The 16,947-nt window shown below is 44.1% G+C and overlaps 1 protein-coding gene across 1 annotated transcript in view; it reads right to left on the reverse strand.

Annotated features, from left to right (window-relative positions):
• Positions 1–15,997, reverse strand: part of LOC146822669 (uncharacterized) — a 344,571-nt gene extending 328,574 nt beyond the window's left edge. The window contains exon 1 of the mRNA XM_085606260.1: positions 15,793–15,997. Within this exon, the coding sequence (XP_085462386.1) occupies positions 15,793–15,880 (88 nt within the window). The 5' untranslated portion in view covers positions 15,881–15,997. The remainder of the gene's footprint in view (positions 1–15,792) is intronic.
• Between the last annotated feature and the right edge of the window lie 950 nt (positions 15,998–16,947).

Raw genomic sequence — 16,947 nt, forward strand, 5'->3', positions numbered from 1 at the left:
TCACACATGTTATAGTTAGGTGGATATTTCACTCGTAAAAAACCAATGAAATTCCCCCGTTATAGTTAGTTCAGATAACTATAACTCGCGCGGCCGCCACTCTATCACAAGGATGATGTCATCAGTGATGTCATGAGTGATGCCACTGACCATGTCATGAGTGATGTAATATGTGACGTCATCAGCAGTGGATTGCGGACGCGCGAGTTATAGTTATCTGAACTAACTATAACGGGGGAATTTCATTGGTTTTTTACGAGTGAAATATCCACCTAACTATAACATGTGTGAAACCTATGGTTTTTTAAGTGAATACATATATATATATATATATTATCTACTGGCGGTCGCCAGTAGATAGTTATAGTTAGGACCGTGTTTCCATAGGAAATCTGAAAATTCTATTTTGAATAACTTTGGCGCCAGTTGACGAATCCTCTCAAATTTTTCAAAATAGGTGGGGCGCTCCGCTCCGTTCCTACCCTGAAAGTCTCGTGGTGATTAGTCAAGCGGGGGCCGAGAAAAAAGGGGGGTCCCAAAACGCGTTTTCCCCATGCATTTTTCCATAGGACATTTAGTCGAAGGTACAGCCCGAACGGCTGAACAGAATTACGTGAAATTTGGCAGAGAGGTAGCCATAAGGTCAAGGAAGTGCCTTTTGAAGGTCTCGTGTAAATCTGTTCAGTATTTCCTGAGAAAATAGCATTTAAAACCATATCAATATCTATACGCGCGCACCGTGCGCGCACTGTGCGCGCACCCTGCCGCGCGCGAGCGCAATTCTGATTGGTTGTTAGATGTCAGTAAACATTCGAATCGGTCGAAATCAGGAAGTGGCGGCCGCCATTTTGTCTCTCGCAGTCTGAGGCAGTGAAAACAAAGGTGGAGAACGTGAAAAGGGGGCAGGGTGGACAGTTCCTGACCCTCTAGCCTTTGTCAGGGGGTCACTGAAGGACCCCCAAGGGTGAAAAAAACATTTATTTTTTTGTCGAAAATGCGCGGGCTGCGCGCACGGTGCGCGCACAGCATGCACAACGCTTCGTGGGCGCTCGGTGCGCGAAGCGCACCGTGTGCGCACAGTGCGCGCACGGTGAAAAACCTGAAAAAATATATATATTAATAAATACATAACTTAGCATTTAAAAAACCGTACAAATCCACTTAAAAAACCATAGGTTTCACACACGTTATAGTTAGGAATTAGCATTTAAAAAACCTTGCAAATTCACTTAAAAAACCATAGGTTTCACACATGTTATAGTTAGCTGGACATTTCCCTTGTAAAAAACCAATGAAATTCCCCCGTTATAGTTAGTGCAGGCAACTATAACTCACGCGACCGCAATCCTCTGCTGATGATGTCAGATATTACATCACTAATTACATATGTGTCTTTCTGAAAAACAAATATTTGTAATATATGTATAGCTAAAGATTAATGGAAGAAGACATGGGTAAATAGGTGTCTAAATACACTGATGTAATATCTGACGTCATCAGCAGAGGATTGCGGTCGCGGAAGTAATTAGATATATTACAACCTACAGTGAAGGCAACAACAAGGTGTTCACATCCCTATGTAAACACTGGGAAGTGTTAACTTTAGACAAAGAGATTTCAGAGTTTTTGGGAGACAAACCTAATATGGTTTACAAAAAAGCTCCAACATTAAGGAATATTTTGAGTCCAAGTGATATACTAACTTATCCAATACAAGAAGGTGATCACCAGATACAGACTGATAACCAATTGACACCAGGCTCGTATAGATGTAGTAAATGCATCTGTTGTAAACATGTTGTTGATAAAACTAAAACTGTTGGAGGTTATGCTAATAGCAATTATTTTAAAGTTAAATCATTCATCAATTGCAATACTAGCCACTGTATATACCTAATTACATGTGCATGTAAAAAGATATATGTTGGCTCATCAACCAGAAAGCTTAAAATTAGATGGATGGAACATCTTCGAACCATTAAAAACTGCGATCCTAAATATCCTATGGCAGTTCACTTTAAAGAGCTACATAACCGCAATGAATTGGGAGACATTAAATTCATGGGTATTGAGCAGGTCTCCCTTGATAGAAGAGGAGGTGACCTAGAAGCTAAACTTAGATGCAGAGAAACATTTTGGATTAACAAACTACAGGCAGTACAGTTTGGACTGAATGTGGACCGTGAAATTTATACCCTGCTAAGCTAAATTATAGCTTCAATTTTCTTCATATACATAACATGTTTTATGGTCGTAAGAATAATTGAACATATACAGTACATATTCTGTTCAGAGATCTCTTACCCTCGTAGCTACATCGCTTCATCGGTATTTAGAGAAAAGATTTCTTGTAAAGTTACTTGTCTTTTAGTTAGTATCATTGTGTGCCGATATATTAGTTGAATTTAATTATATATCAAGAGAAGCTTAATAGGCTCATATCTGATTTTGGGTTAAGTTAACAAGAATATCTATAGATAATTCGCAACATTTGGACTAGACAGCTTAGCTCACATAAATCAGTGATGCCTTTCAATGTAGACTAAATAGGGTTCGAGTTCCAAAAATAAATATATTTTTTTGGAACCAGAATCTAAACTCTAATATTATTCTAATAATCATACACATTTCAGGCTGCCCATAACGGTACTTTAAATGATATCAGGCAAAATTTAAACAGAACTTATGACTGTATTTCAATGTTGCATCTCACGAATCGTTTTTATATATCCATCTATAAAATACTTACCTCAGGCCCTTTTGACTATTCAGTTTAGCTCACTTGAGTAAGTGATGCTACTCCATGCAAATCTAAACTGGGGTTCGAATCCTACCCCGTCTGAGAATTTTATTAATTTGTGTTTTGTTTAAAAAAAATTCCAGTTATAATTGTATAATTATATACATAACGTAGATAATTAGAATAATAATATTAATATCTAAATCTATGGGAACTATCATTTGAACTAGTCTTTTTTCTCAAAGATGAAATGGTGCACATTCAATTGGTAACGCGGTTTTCTTCCCGCCGTTTTTGAAAATAGCCAATTAAGATGGAGAGTATATATAACGGTTTGGGCTCTCATAGGGTTGTACGGGTGTATCATGACGGGAGGACTGAATCGGAGTCATATTCTGAACTAGCGGTAAGGAAAACCTCTACGAGTCTAGTGAGATGGGAGGACTGAATCCGAGTTAATGTTGAACTAGCGGCATGGAGATCTGTGTATTGAATTTAAATCTTGACATATGCCTTAAACAATTTTAGCCAAAGTAGTCAACATATTAGTAGCTAAAGAACTTCAAAGGGTTACTTGTACAAATATTAAATCTGATCACGTTAAATGCTCATTTGAAGTTAGAACAACTGCGGAGTGAGAATTTGAGCGAAACCGGCAAGAGAGCCTAAAATGTGTAAGACACATATCTAAATTCTTGTTTAGCAGTAATGCATTTATGTCAAAGTATATAGGGTGAGTATTGATGTCTTCACGATATTATCGATATCTATCATTAGATCTGACTTAAGAAGAGAATACACTAATAATTATTTAAGATCTTTCAACAAATGAACTTAATTGCTCAAAATCCCTTTTTTTAGATCGTATCATGGATCAATAGCTGAAATACCATTTCTGGTTAATAATGCTCCACTTCGAGATTATTTGAAATTAAAGGTATAATAAAGTGAGATTATTTTTCATAATATAGCACTTATAATTAGGATTCTATTTAGAATACTAGCTAATTTTGGATTATTTTATCTTTAGGAACAAGAAATTAAAAGTATAGGGACAACATATCAAGGACGAAGGAAAAAGGTTTTCCGACGAGTTAATAATACATCAATAAAGGAAGAAGAGGTAATCTCTGCTCCCAAAACTCAAGAGAATTTTCTCAATTAAAGTAATGTAGACTTGGGTGTATAAGGCAGCATATTAAGATTGAAAATGAGACAGGCCCTCTGCTCCTATTTTTCCATCTTACTTTTATACTTTTGTTGTATATTTATGTATGTATATATAATGCTTAGTCCACTGTTTATATAGTGATAAAGTCATTGATGACTTTAAATGTATTAAAAAACTCTTTACTACTGTCTATAAATGTATACATTTTGAATGGATGTTAAAGAAGGATGAATTGATTCTAAAACATACTTAATTTTGTTTATGTGACAGCCCTGAAGAAGCGCAGTTGGCGCGAAACACGTGTTGGCTATCCTCTGTGATTTTCCTTTGTGAACTGTTGGACTCTTAAAAGAAATAAGAGAAAATAAACATCATGAAATGAAAACGAAAACCAATTATTTATGGATTTTGAATAACTGATTGTTATTGCTCTCAGAAGCTATTTTGTGCAATATTTAAATAACACTGCTGGGGACTGGTGTCTGAGACTTTAAGAGCCGGGCAATTTTCCTGCAACCCATTTGTGTTTCTGTATATATATATATATATATATATATATATATATATATAACAACACACGATCTCTTCATTTGGAAGGAATCAGAGGGACACATTGAGGGGGCCAGGAAAGGCGTTTATTTGCAGTGTTGGCATGACGCGTTTCGGAGGGAGTATGCCTTTATCAAATGCCGGTATGCAAACTTGGTCAAGTCATCCATCCGCCATGATATTGCTGACAACGTTCTCTGATTGGTGGAAAAAACCAGGTGGGTCGAGTATGTAATTCAATCCATATTGCAGCCCACGTCGGTAGACTACAATTCCCAGCAGGCAGCAGTTCTGGTCTGCTAGGTTAGTGTTTGGCATCAAACCCACAGCATTTCAAAGTGAATGTTGGATTTCCTAGTTAGCAGGAACGAGATACCATGCTGAACGGTGAGTGTCCAAAATTGCCACAGCAACAACTTTCCCTCCCTGGCCCCTCGACACCCAAGCCGCATTGATCCGATTCCAGCATGCGTCTGGGACAACGATTCAATGTCCTTGTCTCTCCGTGAAGTCACGGACTGCATCTGCAGCGATGCTATGCTTTCACAGAGTGCGGCGGTCACAGAGTGATTCCAATCCCTTGGATGCTTCTCACCGATGTTGCCCTTGCAAACTCCGGACACTTCGTTGGGAGGGTCACCTCTAACGCGTCAGGGGCAAACGCGCAAAATATAACAACACACAATCTCTTCATTTGGAAGGAATCAGAGGGACACATTGAGGGGGCCAGGAAAGGCGTTTATTTGCAGTGTTGGCATGACACGTTTCGGCGGGAGTATGCCTTTATCAAATGCCGGTATGCAAACTTGGTCAAGTCATCCATCCGCCATGATATTGCTGACAACGTTCTCTGATTGGTGGAAAAAACCAAGTGGGTCGAGTATGTAATTCAATCCATATTGCAGCCCACGTCGGTAGACTACAATTCCCAGCAGGCAGCAGTTCTGGTCTGCTAGGTTAGTGTTTGGCATCAAACCCACAGCATTTCAAAGTGAATGTTGGATTTCCTAGTTAGCAGGAACGAGATACCATGCTGAACGGTGAGTGTCCAAAATTGCCACAGCAACAACTTTCCCTCCCTGGCCCCTCGACACCCAAGCCGCATTGATCCGATTCCAGCATGCGTCTGGGACAACGATTCAATGTCCTTGTCTCTCCGTGAAGTCACGGACTGCATCTGCAGCGATGCTATGCTTTCACAGACTGCGGCTGTCACAGAGTGATTCCAATCCCTTGGATGCTTCTCACCGATGTTGCCCTTGCAAACTCCGGACACTTCGTTGGGAGGGTCACCTCTAGCGCGTCAGGGGCAAACGCGCAAAATATAACAACACACGATCTCTTCATTTGGAAGGAATCAGAGGGACATATTGAGGGGGCCAGGAAAGGTGTTTATTTGCAGTGCTGGCATGACGCGTTTCGGCGGGAGTATGCCTTTATCAAATGCCGGTATGCAAACTTGGTCAAGTCATCCATCCGCCATGATATTGCTGACAACGTTCTCTGATTGGTGGAAAAAAACAGGTGGGTCGAGTATGTAATTCAATCCATATTGCAGCCCACATCGGTAGACTACAATTCCCAGCAGGCAGCAGTTCTGGTCTGCTAGGTTAGTGTTTGGCATCAAACCCACAGCATTACAAAGTGAATGTTGGATTTCCTAGTTAGCAGGAACGAGATACCATGCTGAACGGTGAGTGTCCAAAATTGCCACAGCAACAACTTTCCCTCCCTGGCCCCTCGACACCCAAGCCGCATTGATCCGATTCCAGCATGCGTCTGGGACAACGATTCAATGTCCTTGTCTCTCCGTGAAGTCACGGACTGCATCTGCAGCGATGCTATGCTTTCACAGAGTGCGGCGGTCACAGAGTGATTCCAATCCCTTGGATGCTTCTCACCGATGTTGCCCTTGCAAACTCCGGACACTTCGTTGGGAGGGTCACCTCTAGCGCGTCAGGGGCAAACGCGCAAAATATAACAACACACGATCTCTTCATTTGGAAGGAATCAGAGGGACACATTGAGGGGGCCAGGAAAGGCGTTTATTTGCATTGTTGGCATGACGCGTTTCGGCGGGAGCATGCCTTTATCAAATGCCGGTATGCAAACTTGGTCAAGTCATCCATCCGTCATGATATTGCTGACAACGTTCTCTGATTGGTGGAAAAAACCAGGTGGGTCGAGTATGTAATTCAATCCATATTGCAGCCCACGTCGGTAGACTACAATTCCCAGCAGGCAGCAGTTCTGGTCTGCTAGGTTAGTGTTTGGCATCAAACCCACAGCATTTCAAAGTGAATGTTGGATTTCCTAGTTAGCAGGAACGAGATACCATGCTGAACGGTGAGTGTCCAAAATTGCCACAGCAACAACTTTCCCTCCCTGGCCCCTCGACACCCAAGCCGCATTGATCCGATTCCAGCATGCGTCTGGGACAACGATTCAATGTCCTTGTCTCTCCGTGAAGTCACGGACTGCATCTGCAGCGATGCTATGCTTTCACAGAGTGCGGCGGTCACAGAGTGATTCCAATCCCTTGGATGCTTCTCACCGATGTTGCCCTTGCAAACTCCGGACACTTCGTTGGGAGGGTCACCTCTAGCGCGTCAGGGGCAAACGCGCAAAATATAACAACACACGATCTCTTCATTTGGAAGGAATCAGAGGGACACATTGAGGGGGCCAGGAAAGGCGTTTATTTGCAGTGTTGGCATGACGCGTTTCGGCGGGAGTATGCCTTTATCAAATGCCGGTATGCAAACTTGGTCAAGTCATCCATCCGCCATGATATTGCTGACAACGTTCTCTGATTGGTGGAAAAAACCAGGTGGGTCGAGTATGTAATTCAATCCATATTGCAGCCCACGTCGGTAGACTACAATTCCCAGCAGGCAGCAGTTCTGGTCTGCTAGGTTAGTGTTTGGCATCAAACCCACAGCATTTCAAAGTGAATGTTGGATTTCCTAGTTAGCAGGAACGAGATACCATGCTGAACGGTGAGTGTCCAAAATTGCCACAGCAACAACTTTCCCTCCCTGGCCCCTCGACACCCAAGCCGCATTGATCCGATTCCAGCATGCGACTGGGACAACGATTCAATGTCCTTGTCTCTCCGTGAAGTCACGGACTGCATCTGCAGCGATGCTATGCTTTCACAGAGTGCGGCGGTCACAGAGTGATTCCAATCCCTTGGATGCTTCTCACCGATGTTGCCCTTGCAAACTCCGGACACTTCGTTGGGAGGGTCACCTCTAGCGCGTCAGGGGCAAACGCGCAAAATATAACAACACACGATCTCTTCATTTGGAAGGAATCAGAGGGACACATTGAGGGGGCCAGGAAAGGCGTTTATTTGCAGTGCTGGCATGACGCGTTTCGGCGGGAGTATGCCTTTATCAAATGCCGGTATGCAAACTTGGTCAAGTCATCCATCCGCCATGATATTGCTGACAACGTTCTCTGATTGGTGGAAAAAACCAGGTGGGTCGAGTATGTAATTCAATCCATATTGCAGCCCACATCGGTAGACTACAATTCCCAGCAGGCAGCAGTTCTGGTCTGCTAGGTTAGTGTTTGGCATCAAACCCACAGCATTTCAAAGTGAATGTTGGATTTCCTAGTTAGCAGGAACGAGATACCATGCTGAACGGTGAGTGTCCAAAATTGCCACAGCAACAACTTTCCCTCCCTGGCCCCTCGACACCCAAGCCGCATTGATCCGATTCCAGCATGCGTCTGGGACAACGATTCAATGTCCTTGTCTCTCCATGAAGTCACGGACTGCATCTGCAGCGATGCTATGCTTTCACATAGTGCGGCGGTCACAGAGTGATTCCAATCCCTTGGATGCTTCTCACCGATGTTGCCCTTGCAAACTCCGGACACTTCGTTGGGAGGGTCACCTCTAGCGCGTCAGGGGCAAACGCGCAAAATATAACAACACACGATCTCTTCATTTGGAAGGAATCAGAGGGACACATTGAGGGGGCCAGGCAAGGCATTTATTTGCAGTGTTGGCATGACGCGTTTCGGCGGGAGTATGCCTTTACCAAATGCCGGTATGCAAACTTGGTCAAGTCATCCATCCGCCATGATATTGCTGACAACGTTCTCTGATTGGTGGAAAAAACCAGGTGGGTCGAGTATGTAATTCAATCCATATTGCAGCCCACGTCTGTAGACTACAATTCCCAGCAGGCAGCAGTTCTGGTCTGCTAGGTTAGTGTTTGGCATCAAACCCACAGCATTACAGAGTGAATGTTGGATTTCCTAGTTAGCAGGAACGAGATACCATGCTGAACGGTGAGTGTCCAAAATTGCCACAGCAACAACTTTCCCTCCCTGGCCCCTCGACACCCAAGCCGCATTGATCCGATTCCAGCATGCGTCTGGGACAACGATTCAATGTCCTTGTCTCTCCGTGAAGTCACGGACTGCATCTGCAGCGATGCTATGCTTTCACAGAGTGCGGCGGTCACAGAGTGATTCCAATCCCTTGGATGCTTCTCACCGATGTTGCCCTTGCAAACTCCGGACACTTCGTTGGGAGGGTCACCTCTAGCGCGTCAGGGGCAAACGCGCAAAATATAACAACACACGATCTCTTCATTTGGAAGGAATCAGAGGGACACATTGAGGGGGCCAGGAAAGGCGTTTATTTGCAGTGTTGGCATGACGTGTTTCGGCGGGAGTATGCCTTTATCAAATGCCGGTATGCAAACTTGGTCAAGTCATCCATCCGCCATGATATTGCTGACAACGTTCTCTGATTGGTGGAAAAAAACAGGTAGGTCGAGTATGTAATTCGATCCATATTGCAGCCCACGTCGGTAGACTACAATTCCCAGCAGGCAGCAGTTCTGGTCTGCTAGGTTAGTGTTTGGCATCAAACCCACAGCATTTCAAAGTGAATGTTGGATTTCCTAGTTAGCAGGAACGAGATACCATGCTGAACGGTGAGTGTCCAAAATTGCCACAGCAACAACTTTCCCTCCCTGGCCCCTCGACACCCAAGCCGCATTGATCCGATTCCAGCATGCGTCTGGGACAACGATTCAATGTCCTTGTCTCTCCGTGAAGTCACGGACTGCATCTGCAGCGATGCTATGCTTTCACAGAGTGCGGCGGTCACAAAGTGATTCCAATCCCTTGGATGCTTCTCACCGATGTTGCCCTTGCAAACTCCGGACACTTCGTTGGGAGGGTCACTTCTAGCGCGTCAGGGGCAAATGCGCAAAATATAACAACACACGATCTCTTCATTTGGAAGGAATCAGAGGGACACATTGAGGGGGCCAGGAAAGGCGTTTATTTGCAGTGTTGGCATGACGCGTTTCAGCGGGAGTATGCCTTTATCAAATGCCGGTATGCAAACTTGGTCAAGTCATCCATCCGCCATGATATTGCTGACAACGTTCTCTGATTGGTGGAAAAAAACCAGGTGGGTCGAGTATGTAATATATATATATATATACACACACACATACATATAAGGACAGACATTTATGTAGAAATAGGACTAAAATGTGGCATTTCACTGACTAGTGCTAACATATAGTTCTATTTCAATGTAAATGGCTTTCCCGTTTTTTTTTGTTCTGAAAATCTGATCACCCTTATGGTCAGGCAATCAATTCAGGGCCCTATCTAGGCTCTTGAGGGTCAAAAGTGGCTTAACGCAACTGCCATAACCGGAGCCACAAGCAGGGCTGGCTTTTGGTATGGATGAGCTGGGCCCAGGGCGCCAATCTTCAGAAAGGCAAAAAGAACTTCCAGCATAAAGGTCCTGAAAACGTCAATGCCTCTCCTTTGGCTCCAGAGATTTTGTTTAGTGTTTCCTACCATTTTTAGGTTGAGCCTGGCAGCACGCATCCGCTGCTTGCAAGACCTGCTGTAATTAATGAAACCACTCTATTCCCACCACCTGCTTACCATTGGTTCACTCCAGCATCGCTTTTCTTTGCAGCCTCCTGTCTCATTCCCACATCCGATACCTCATTTCCTTTCAAGGCTCAGGAGCCCTGGTAAAGTACAGTGTACTCATGTGTAACTTCTGTATCTCTTGTTTGGGAGAACTTTTTATTTGCTTTTGCTTTCAACCTGTTGCTCTTTGTTTTGCCATCCACTTTAAGGGGGGGTACCCCTTGATGTTGTCATTTTAAAGAACTTTTTTTAAATAGTTGCTTTTGAACCAATTTTTGCTTGTTTTTTCCCCGTCTTCTGCCCAACTCGTTTTTTTTAATCGCGGCCACGCGTTTTGTTGTGCGTGGCTGGCCCAACTCAACATTTTCATTTTTTTCCTGGGTTCATTACATAAGACACTGCATTACATAAGACATGGCAAGCAAGAGCAGCGAAAATTATCAATGGTCCTCACGTACAGACAGAAAGCTCCATGCATGTCAGCACCATTGATTTTTTGTTTTATAGCAATAAACCCCCACTTCTTCGCTGTGAACGCTATCTTTAGTGCAGCTAATGTCCAAAACTTGCCTGCACTGAGATCGCGCCACCTCTGCCATGAGGCTCCCTTTCCCGATTTAAGATGGCGACCGAAAGTTAGCGGTAAAAAGTTGTTTGCACCAGGGTGCCGCAGCGCATTCCAGGAGAGGGAAAGATGTGGGAGAGGCAGGCGGGAGACGGCGTTTGCCATGCCTGGAGAGCAGTGGGGCACGCGAGATGGGGGACATGCACTTCTCCATCCCAGATGGAGACCCGCAGCGGGGAGGGCGGCGTCGCCTACTTGGTGAGTAATTGGGTCTCTGAGGGTACCCTGTGCCTCTCACCTGTCTTTTTACTATGTTCCTATGCTCACTGTACCCTTTGTGCCCTTCTCACAGTCCATCTCTGGCTGACCCGCTGTCTAGCTCCCTCACCCTGAGAATGATGGCATCCTCTCCTCATTTGCCCAGCTGGCAGTCCAGTCCTCCTTTTTATTATGTGCATCTCTGCTGACTGACACCCCTCTTCTTACTCTGTCCTCCATACTACCTGTATATTAGCATCCTGCTGTCTGTACCTCACCTTTCTGCACGGCCAGTCTCCTTCTCTGCCCCACTGTCTGTACTCTTACCATCCACGTGTGCCTCCAACCCCCTCTACCCACCCAGTGGCTCTTCATTATCCACTTGCATTTATATGCAAGGGCCCCCATTAGTCCTAGTTGCACCGCTTCTACTGCTTGTGCCACCCCTTCCCTTTAAATACTGTAGCCCTGATATCGTAATAGCCCTCTGTTGCTGGGTTTACCTGTGCTCTTAATGCCGCCCTGACCTTTGTGCCATTTCTTAACACCACTGTTACAAGTAGATCACTCTCCTGTCTGCAGGATCTTCCTACCCACCACCTCGCACCACCCTACTTTGTCCCTAACCCTCCATCTGGCCTGTCCCACTTTTCTCCCTTCCTGGCACTCTGATCTGCACCACCTTCCCCTATTCTTTTCTTCCTAGATCACTGCCCCCTCCTACTTGTCCGATCCCCACAAACCTCATTGCTTTGTGTCCTTCTATCTAACTAACACCTCTACCGTCCTGCTCCTTGTACCATCCTCACTTTTGTCTATACAGCTCTCCTTTCCCATATCACCCTGCTTCTGTGTCCCTCTGCATCTATTATCTCTCTCTACTGTTCACCATCCTGCCTCACTTCCTGTACATGGCCAGCTTACTGCAGCACCCTACTGCTGGTCTATACAACCTTCCTTGCCCATTTCAATTACCTCACACAGCCACCCTCACTCCTGTACCACCACCCTCCTACCAGTCTGTGCCATTTATGTTCTCTCTTTACCACCCTCCTCGTAGTACCTTCACCCCACAGTGTTTTTGCCAGCCTTCATTCCCACTATATCCCCGTCTCTTACTTGTGCCACCCTTCATTTTCACTTTATGTCCATTTCTTACTTGTGCCACCCTTTTTGACCATATGGCCTTGCTCTACCCTGCCTGGTCCATCTTTCAACCTGTCATTCAACCTAAGCAGCCGTAATTCCCTCTGTGACCTTGCACCCATACCCTGTATCAACTTTCATCACTCTCTACCATCTTATTCGCTATTCCAACACCTTCCTCTGCCATCAGCCCCTTTAGCCCCTCCTCCCTTTTCTGGATGTTCACATTGTTTGCATCCTCACGTTGTCACGTGTGCGTCCTGCCTGTTCACCCTATGCAGTGAGACCCATTTTTGACCTAGCTCTGTTAAAATGAAGCACTGATGAACATTATTAACCTTAATTTCGAAGGACAGGGTTGTTTGACATTGCATGGTTGACAACCTCTCTATCTATAAGTTGGAGTCACAAAATCACTGCTTTTCTTTATAATAAATGCATATTTCGAGAGTTCGTGGCTATTTTAGATGTAGTTTTGAGGTGGCCGCAGCCGCTGAGAAATGGCGTACTTGTGGGTTTAGGGAAGTTTCAGAGTAATTCATTTGGTCTACTTGTGTGCCCTTGAATGAATTCACGTTGCTTTCCCTTGCTCTCATCTGTTTCATTTTTAATGTATGAATGTTGTGGAAAGGTTCCATAAATTTGCTACATAAACTGTTATCATGTCTTCAAATCTTGACCAATGAAAAAACATCACCAGTTATTGGATTTGCAACTGTGAACATTTGTAAGCTCTGTAAGTACTTGCATTAGTCACAGAAACGTATTTTTGTCTTCCTTTGTCTGTAATGTGATTTTCAAGGTTACCATCTCTTCTTCTCTGGATCACATGTCCCTCTTAGAGTGGTTGTTGTTTAATACGTGGGTCACCATGGGAGCAGTCTTGTATTTGGATCAGATTTTAGATTTGTGATGACTGACTGCTTCTAGATTGGGTTTTCCTTCTTAGGAGCTACCTCAGAATGTGTCTAAAAATCATGGCAAACAAGCAAGTCTCATTATGTAAGCCTACCCATTATGTGAGAGTAGGACAAATAAAGCACCAGTTGCCATACTGCTGGCCAGACCTGTTTTTCTGCACATCATTGACTTGGATTTGAAGCACTTCTCAGTCCTTCACCATTGAAATTCCTGTGCTTTTCACAGCAACTAGGTCAAATGCCTCCTAAAGTGTCAGGGATTACATTGGAAATGGCCATTTCTGCAGGGTCTCCTTCAAACTTTTTGCCTTCCACCTCCCCTTTTTTCTGAATTTGTTTTTGTTGCCTTTAGGAATCTAAACACTTTACCACTGCTAATGAGTGCTAAAGTGCATGTGGTTTTTACTTAAAACATGGTAACATTGGTGTTTACCCAATTGGCAGATTTAATTCACTTATGAGTCCCTAGTAAAGTGCATTACATGTGCCCAGGGCCTGTAAAATAAATGCTACCAGTGTCTGCAGCACTGATTGTGCCACCCACAGTATCCCTTCAAACATGTCTCAGGTCTGCCAATGGAGACACTGTATGTGCAGTTCTAAACAGCCATTTCAACCTGGCAAGTTAACCTACTTGCCAGGCCCAAACCTTAATTTTTAGGTCGAGCCTAGCCAGCGCCTACGTGTCTCTCGACATGCTGTGTTCACTCATGGGGCTTACAGCCCACCCCCAGCTTCAGATTTGTTTTTGTGAGTGTCCTTTAAAAAACATTGCACCACAAAAGAAAGTATCATTCCACATAATTGCACTCTATAACACACAACCCACTCCACATAATTCCACTACACTCATTACCACATAATTACTATCCACATATTTCCACAGTACACCCTACCACATAATTCCACTACAAAAAGACACTCCACACAAATCCACACCACATAATGCCACAACTAATACAATACAACCCACATAATACCACCATACACCACATACTTACACTCCATAACACATAGGGGAAAAAACATTGTCATTTACAATGCCAATAGCTCTAACTCAAACAAATGTGAGACCTACTGCATTTTCAGTACTTGTTATTATAATGTGAGGGTCGATGTTTTAAGTACTCTTATCATTTGCCTACCTTGCCCTTCCATCTAACTCCAGCCCCATGCTGACAAACAGCAACACCCCCCTCCAAACAATTTGGACCTAGCCTAGGGTGACCAGACGTCCCGGATTTGCCAGGACGGTCCCTGTTTTTCACCAGCTGTCCTGGCAGATTTCAAGAAATGGAGCTCATGTCCCGGTTTTCAAAGAGGGTCATCTGAACAGGGAGGGAGGTGCTCTACGAGAACCCCGATCCACGCAGCCGAAGAAAAACACCCACCGCGGAGGGTACAAGTGCAGTTCACCAGCTCCACAGTCTCCGACATGGCGCACTGTAACAGCAGCAATACTGTTGGCGAGGCCTTTTAGTATAGGTTGAACTGGGGGACCCTTAGGATTATGTAGATGCCACATTTCACACCTTGCGATTTCCTCTATTTCTGAGTACCTGTTCTCTGCCGGGCAGGGGCCTTACTGAGGAAGAGCCCCATCATGAGAGATATCTGGCGTCTTGACGAAATTATTCCACAACCAATGCCTCGCAGAGGCTGCAATGATTTGAATTAGGTGTGATGTTCCTTTGTACTGTAAATGCACTGAGATAGCGCTTACTAGTACTACCCCGTACAAGGCGTTAAAGCGCAAAAATATAAAAAGCAATTGTTTGGTGCAGTTACCGTGCCAAATGTGACACCTTAAGCCAGTCCTGACTTTTTATCCAACAGAACAACGCATGATTGGATGTGTAACTACATACTTATAACGATAAATACAAAAAAATATTGAATAAACATTTATGGCACAAGCTGTTCCTCTTGGCTTACGCAAATGTTGATTTAGAATCTTAGCGTATTTTCCAGTAGAACGGGGGAAAGAAGGGTGTGCTACAAGGGTAAAAAAGACTCACCTGTAGCATTTTAACAAAAAATTCTGTCGGATTCAAAAGGGATGCTCCAACGCCCCCTGTAAAAACAATCCAGAGGGCGAACCGGAAGCGGCGGACAGCAGCCCTGCCCTGCAGGCGTTCCTATAAACTTCCCATCTACTGAGTCTCCTGGGTCTGTTAACTGCACGGAGTGAATATTTCACGCAAAGAGTAAAAGCGCAGCAATGCCAACATATACCATCCACTGGTATGTGCAGTGGAAAAGGTAAATTCCACAATGAAAAAAAACAATACAGAGGGAACATAGCCCCAAGAACATTATCAATGGGATTATGAGTTTTTAATTAAGACAAAAGATTATATTATCAGTTGCAAATTATGTTTTCTTCACAAAGCAGAGATAAACGACAAGCGACGCGCACGAAACTCGGTTACTGCAAACGTTCTGCCCAGAACATGGAGCCTGTTCTGCAACTCAGACACTAACTATTTCGATTAAGAATGAAAAAGAAGTAACTCACGTTTCAGATAGTCTCTGCAGCTCGGGATGCCGTTCACATGAGAAAGGAAAAGGCTCGGAACCACAAGGAGAAGCGCCCAAAACCGCATGGCTTCAAATGCAGAGAAATATTTAGCGGCTTGAAAGTTTTTGGGGCTGGAGTATTTTGGTGAAAAAAAAGTTGTAGATATCTAAAGACTTTAAAACTTCGTAAGAAGGGTCGAGGAATTAGAAACAGTGACCTCTTTCCGAGCCCGGTGTGGAGCAGACTGAATTGTCAGCAGAGCCTCAGGAAGAAAGGGTGGAAAAAAGTTAATTGGATGGTATGAAAAAACAAAAGGCACCGGTGGAAGGAAGTGAAAGTTTCACAAACCATTAACTCTCTTGTGTAGGTCACAAAGCCCACGTGAAACTAAATAACGCAGTGATGGAGAGAGACTGGCTCAGCACTATAACATAGGCATTAAATGTGGAGTCCTGTTCCATGAAAATCCCCTAAAAATTCTTCTCTATAACGGGCTTTTTGATTAAAATTCAATACTAAAATTGGCAAAGCTAGTAGGTCTGGAGTTTGCTGCCATCCTTTTTAGCTTTGTCAGTGCTTGTTTTGCATTGCTGAGGGAGCTGTCCTCGCCAAGAAAAACTAGCATTGGCATAAGCAATCGGTCTCGGGAACGTGAGTGTTTAATTATGGCTTTGCAAGAAGCAGTTTAGTATTGACACTACTTAAGTTTAACTGCCCCGTAAAAATTGTTGCCTGCATAAAGCGCTGCGCATTGGTGTCACTTCAGTTATGAAAAGCGCCTTTATATTCCAACAAATATGTTTAAACATTGACTACTATAACGTCTACTTTGAAGTGAATGGCTTCAAAGCACAGGACTGAAACATGGCGGCTTTGGTGAAGTACAGTCAACAGGCAACTTTAAATAAATAGACCCCCGATCACCTTGACAGATGAGGGAGAGTTCAAGGCACTCCGCCAAGTAGCGTGCACGGCTCCTCTTCAGAGAAGAGGTACTGTGACCAAAGCACACGGGACCACGCTCATTTGGAGAGTTTTGCATGTGGAGCATGTCTTATTGGAAAAGACATTGACTGTTCACGCTATGTCACAAGTCGATATCCAGGACGACTGTCTCGTAAGAGAGACTCAACTGTCCTAACATATGGCAGG

The sequence above is a fragment of the Triturus cristatus genome, chromosome 5_2, assembly GCF_964204655.1.
Source record: "Triturus cristatus chromosome 5_2, aTriCri1.1, whole genome shotgun sequence".
Classification (NCBI taxonomy): Eukaryota; Metazoa; Chordata; class Amphibia; order Caudata; family Salamandridae; genus Triturus; species Triturus cristatus.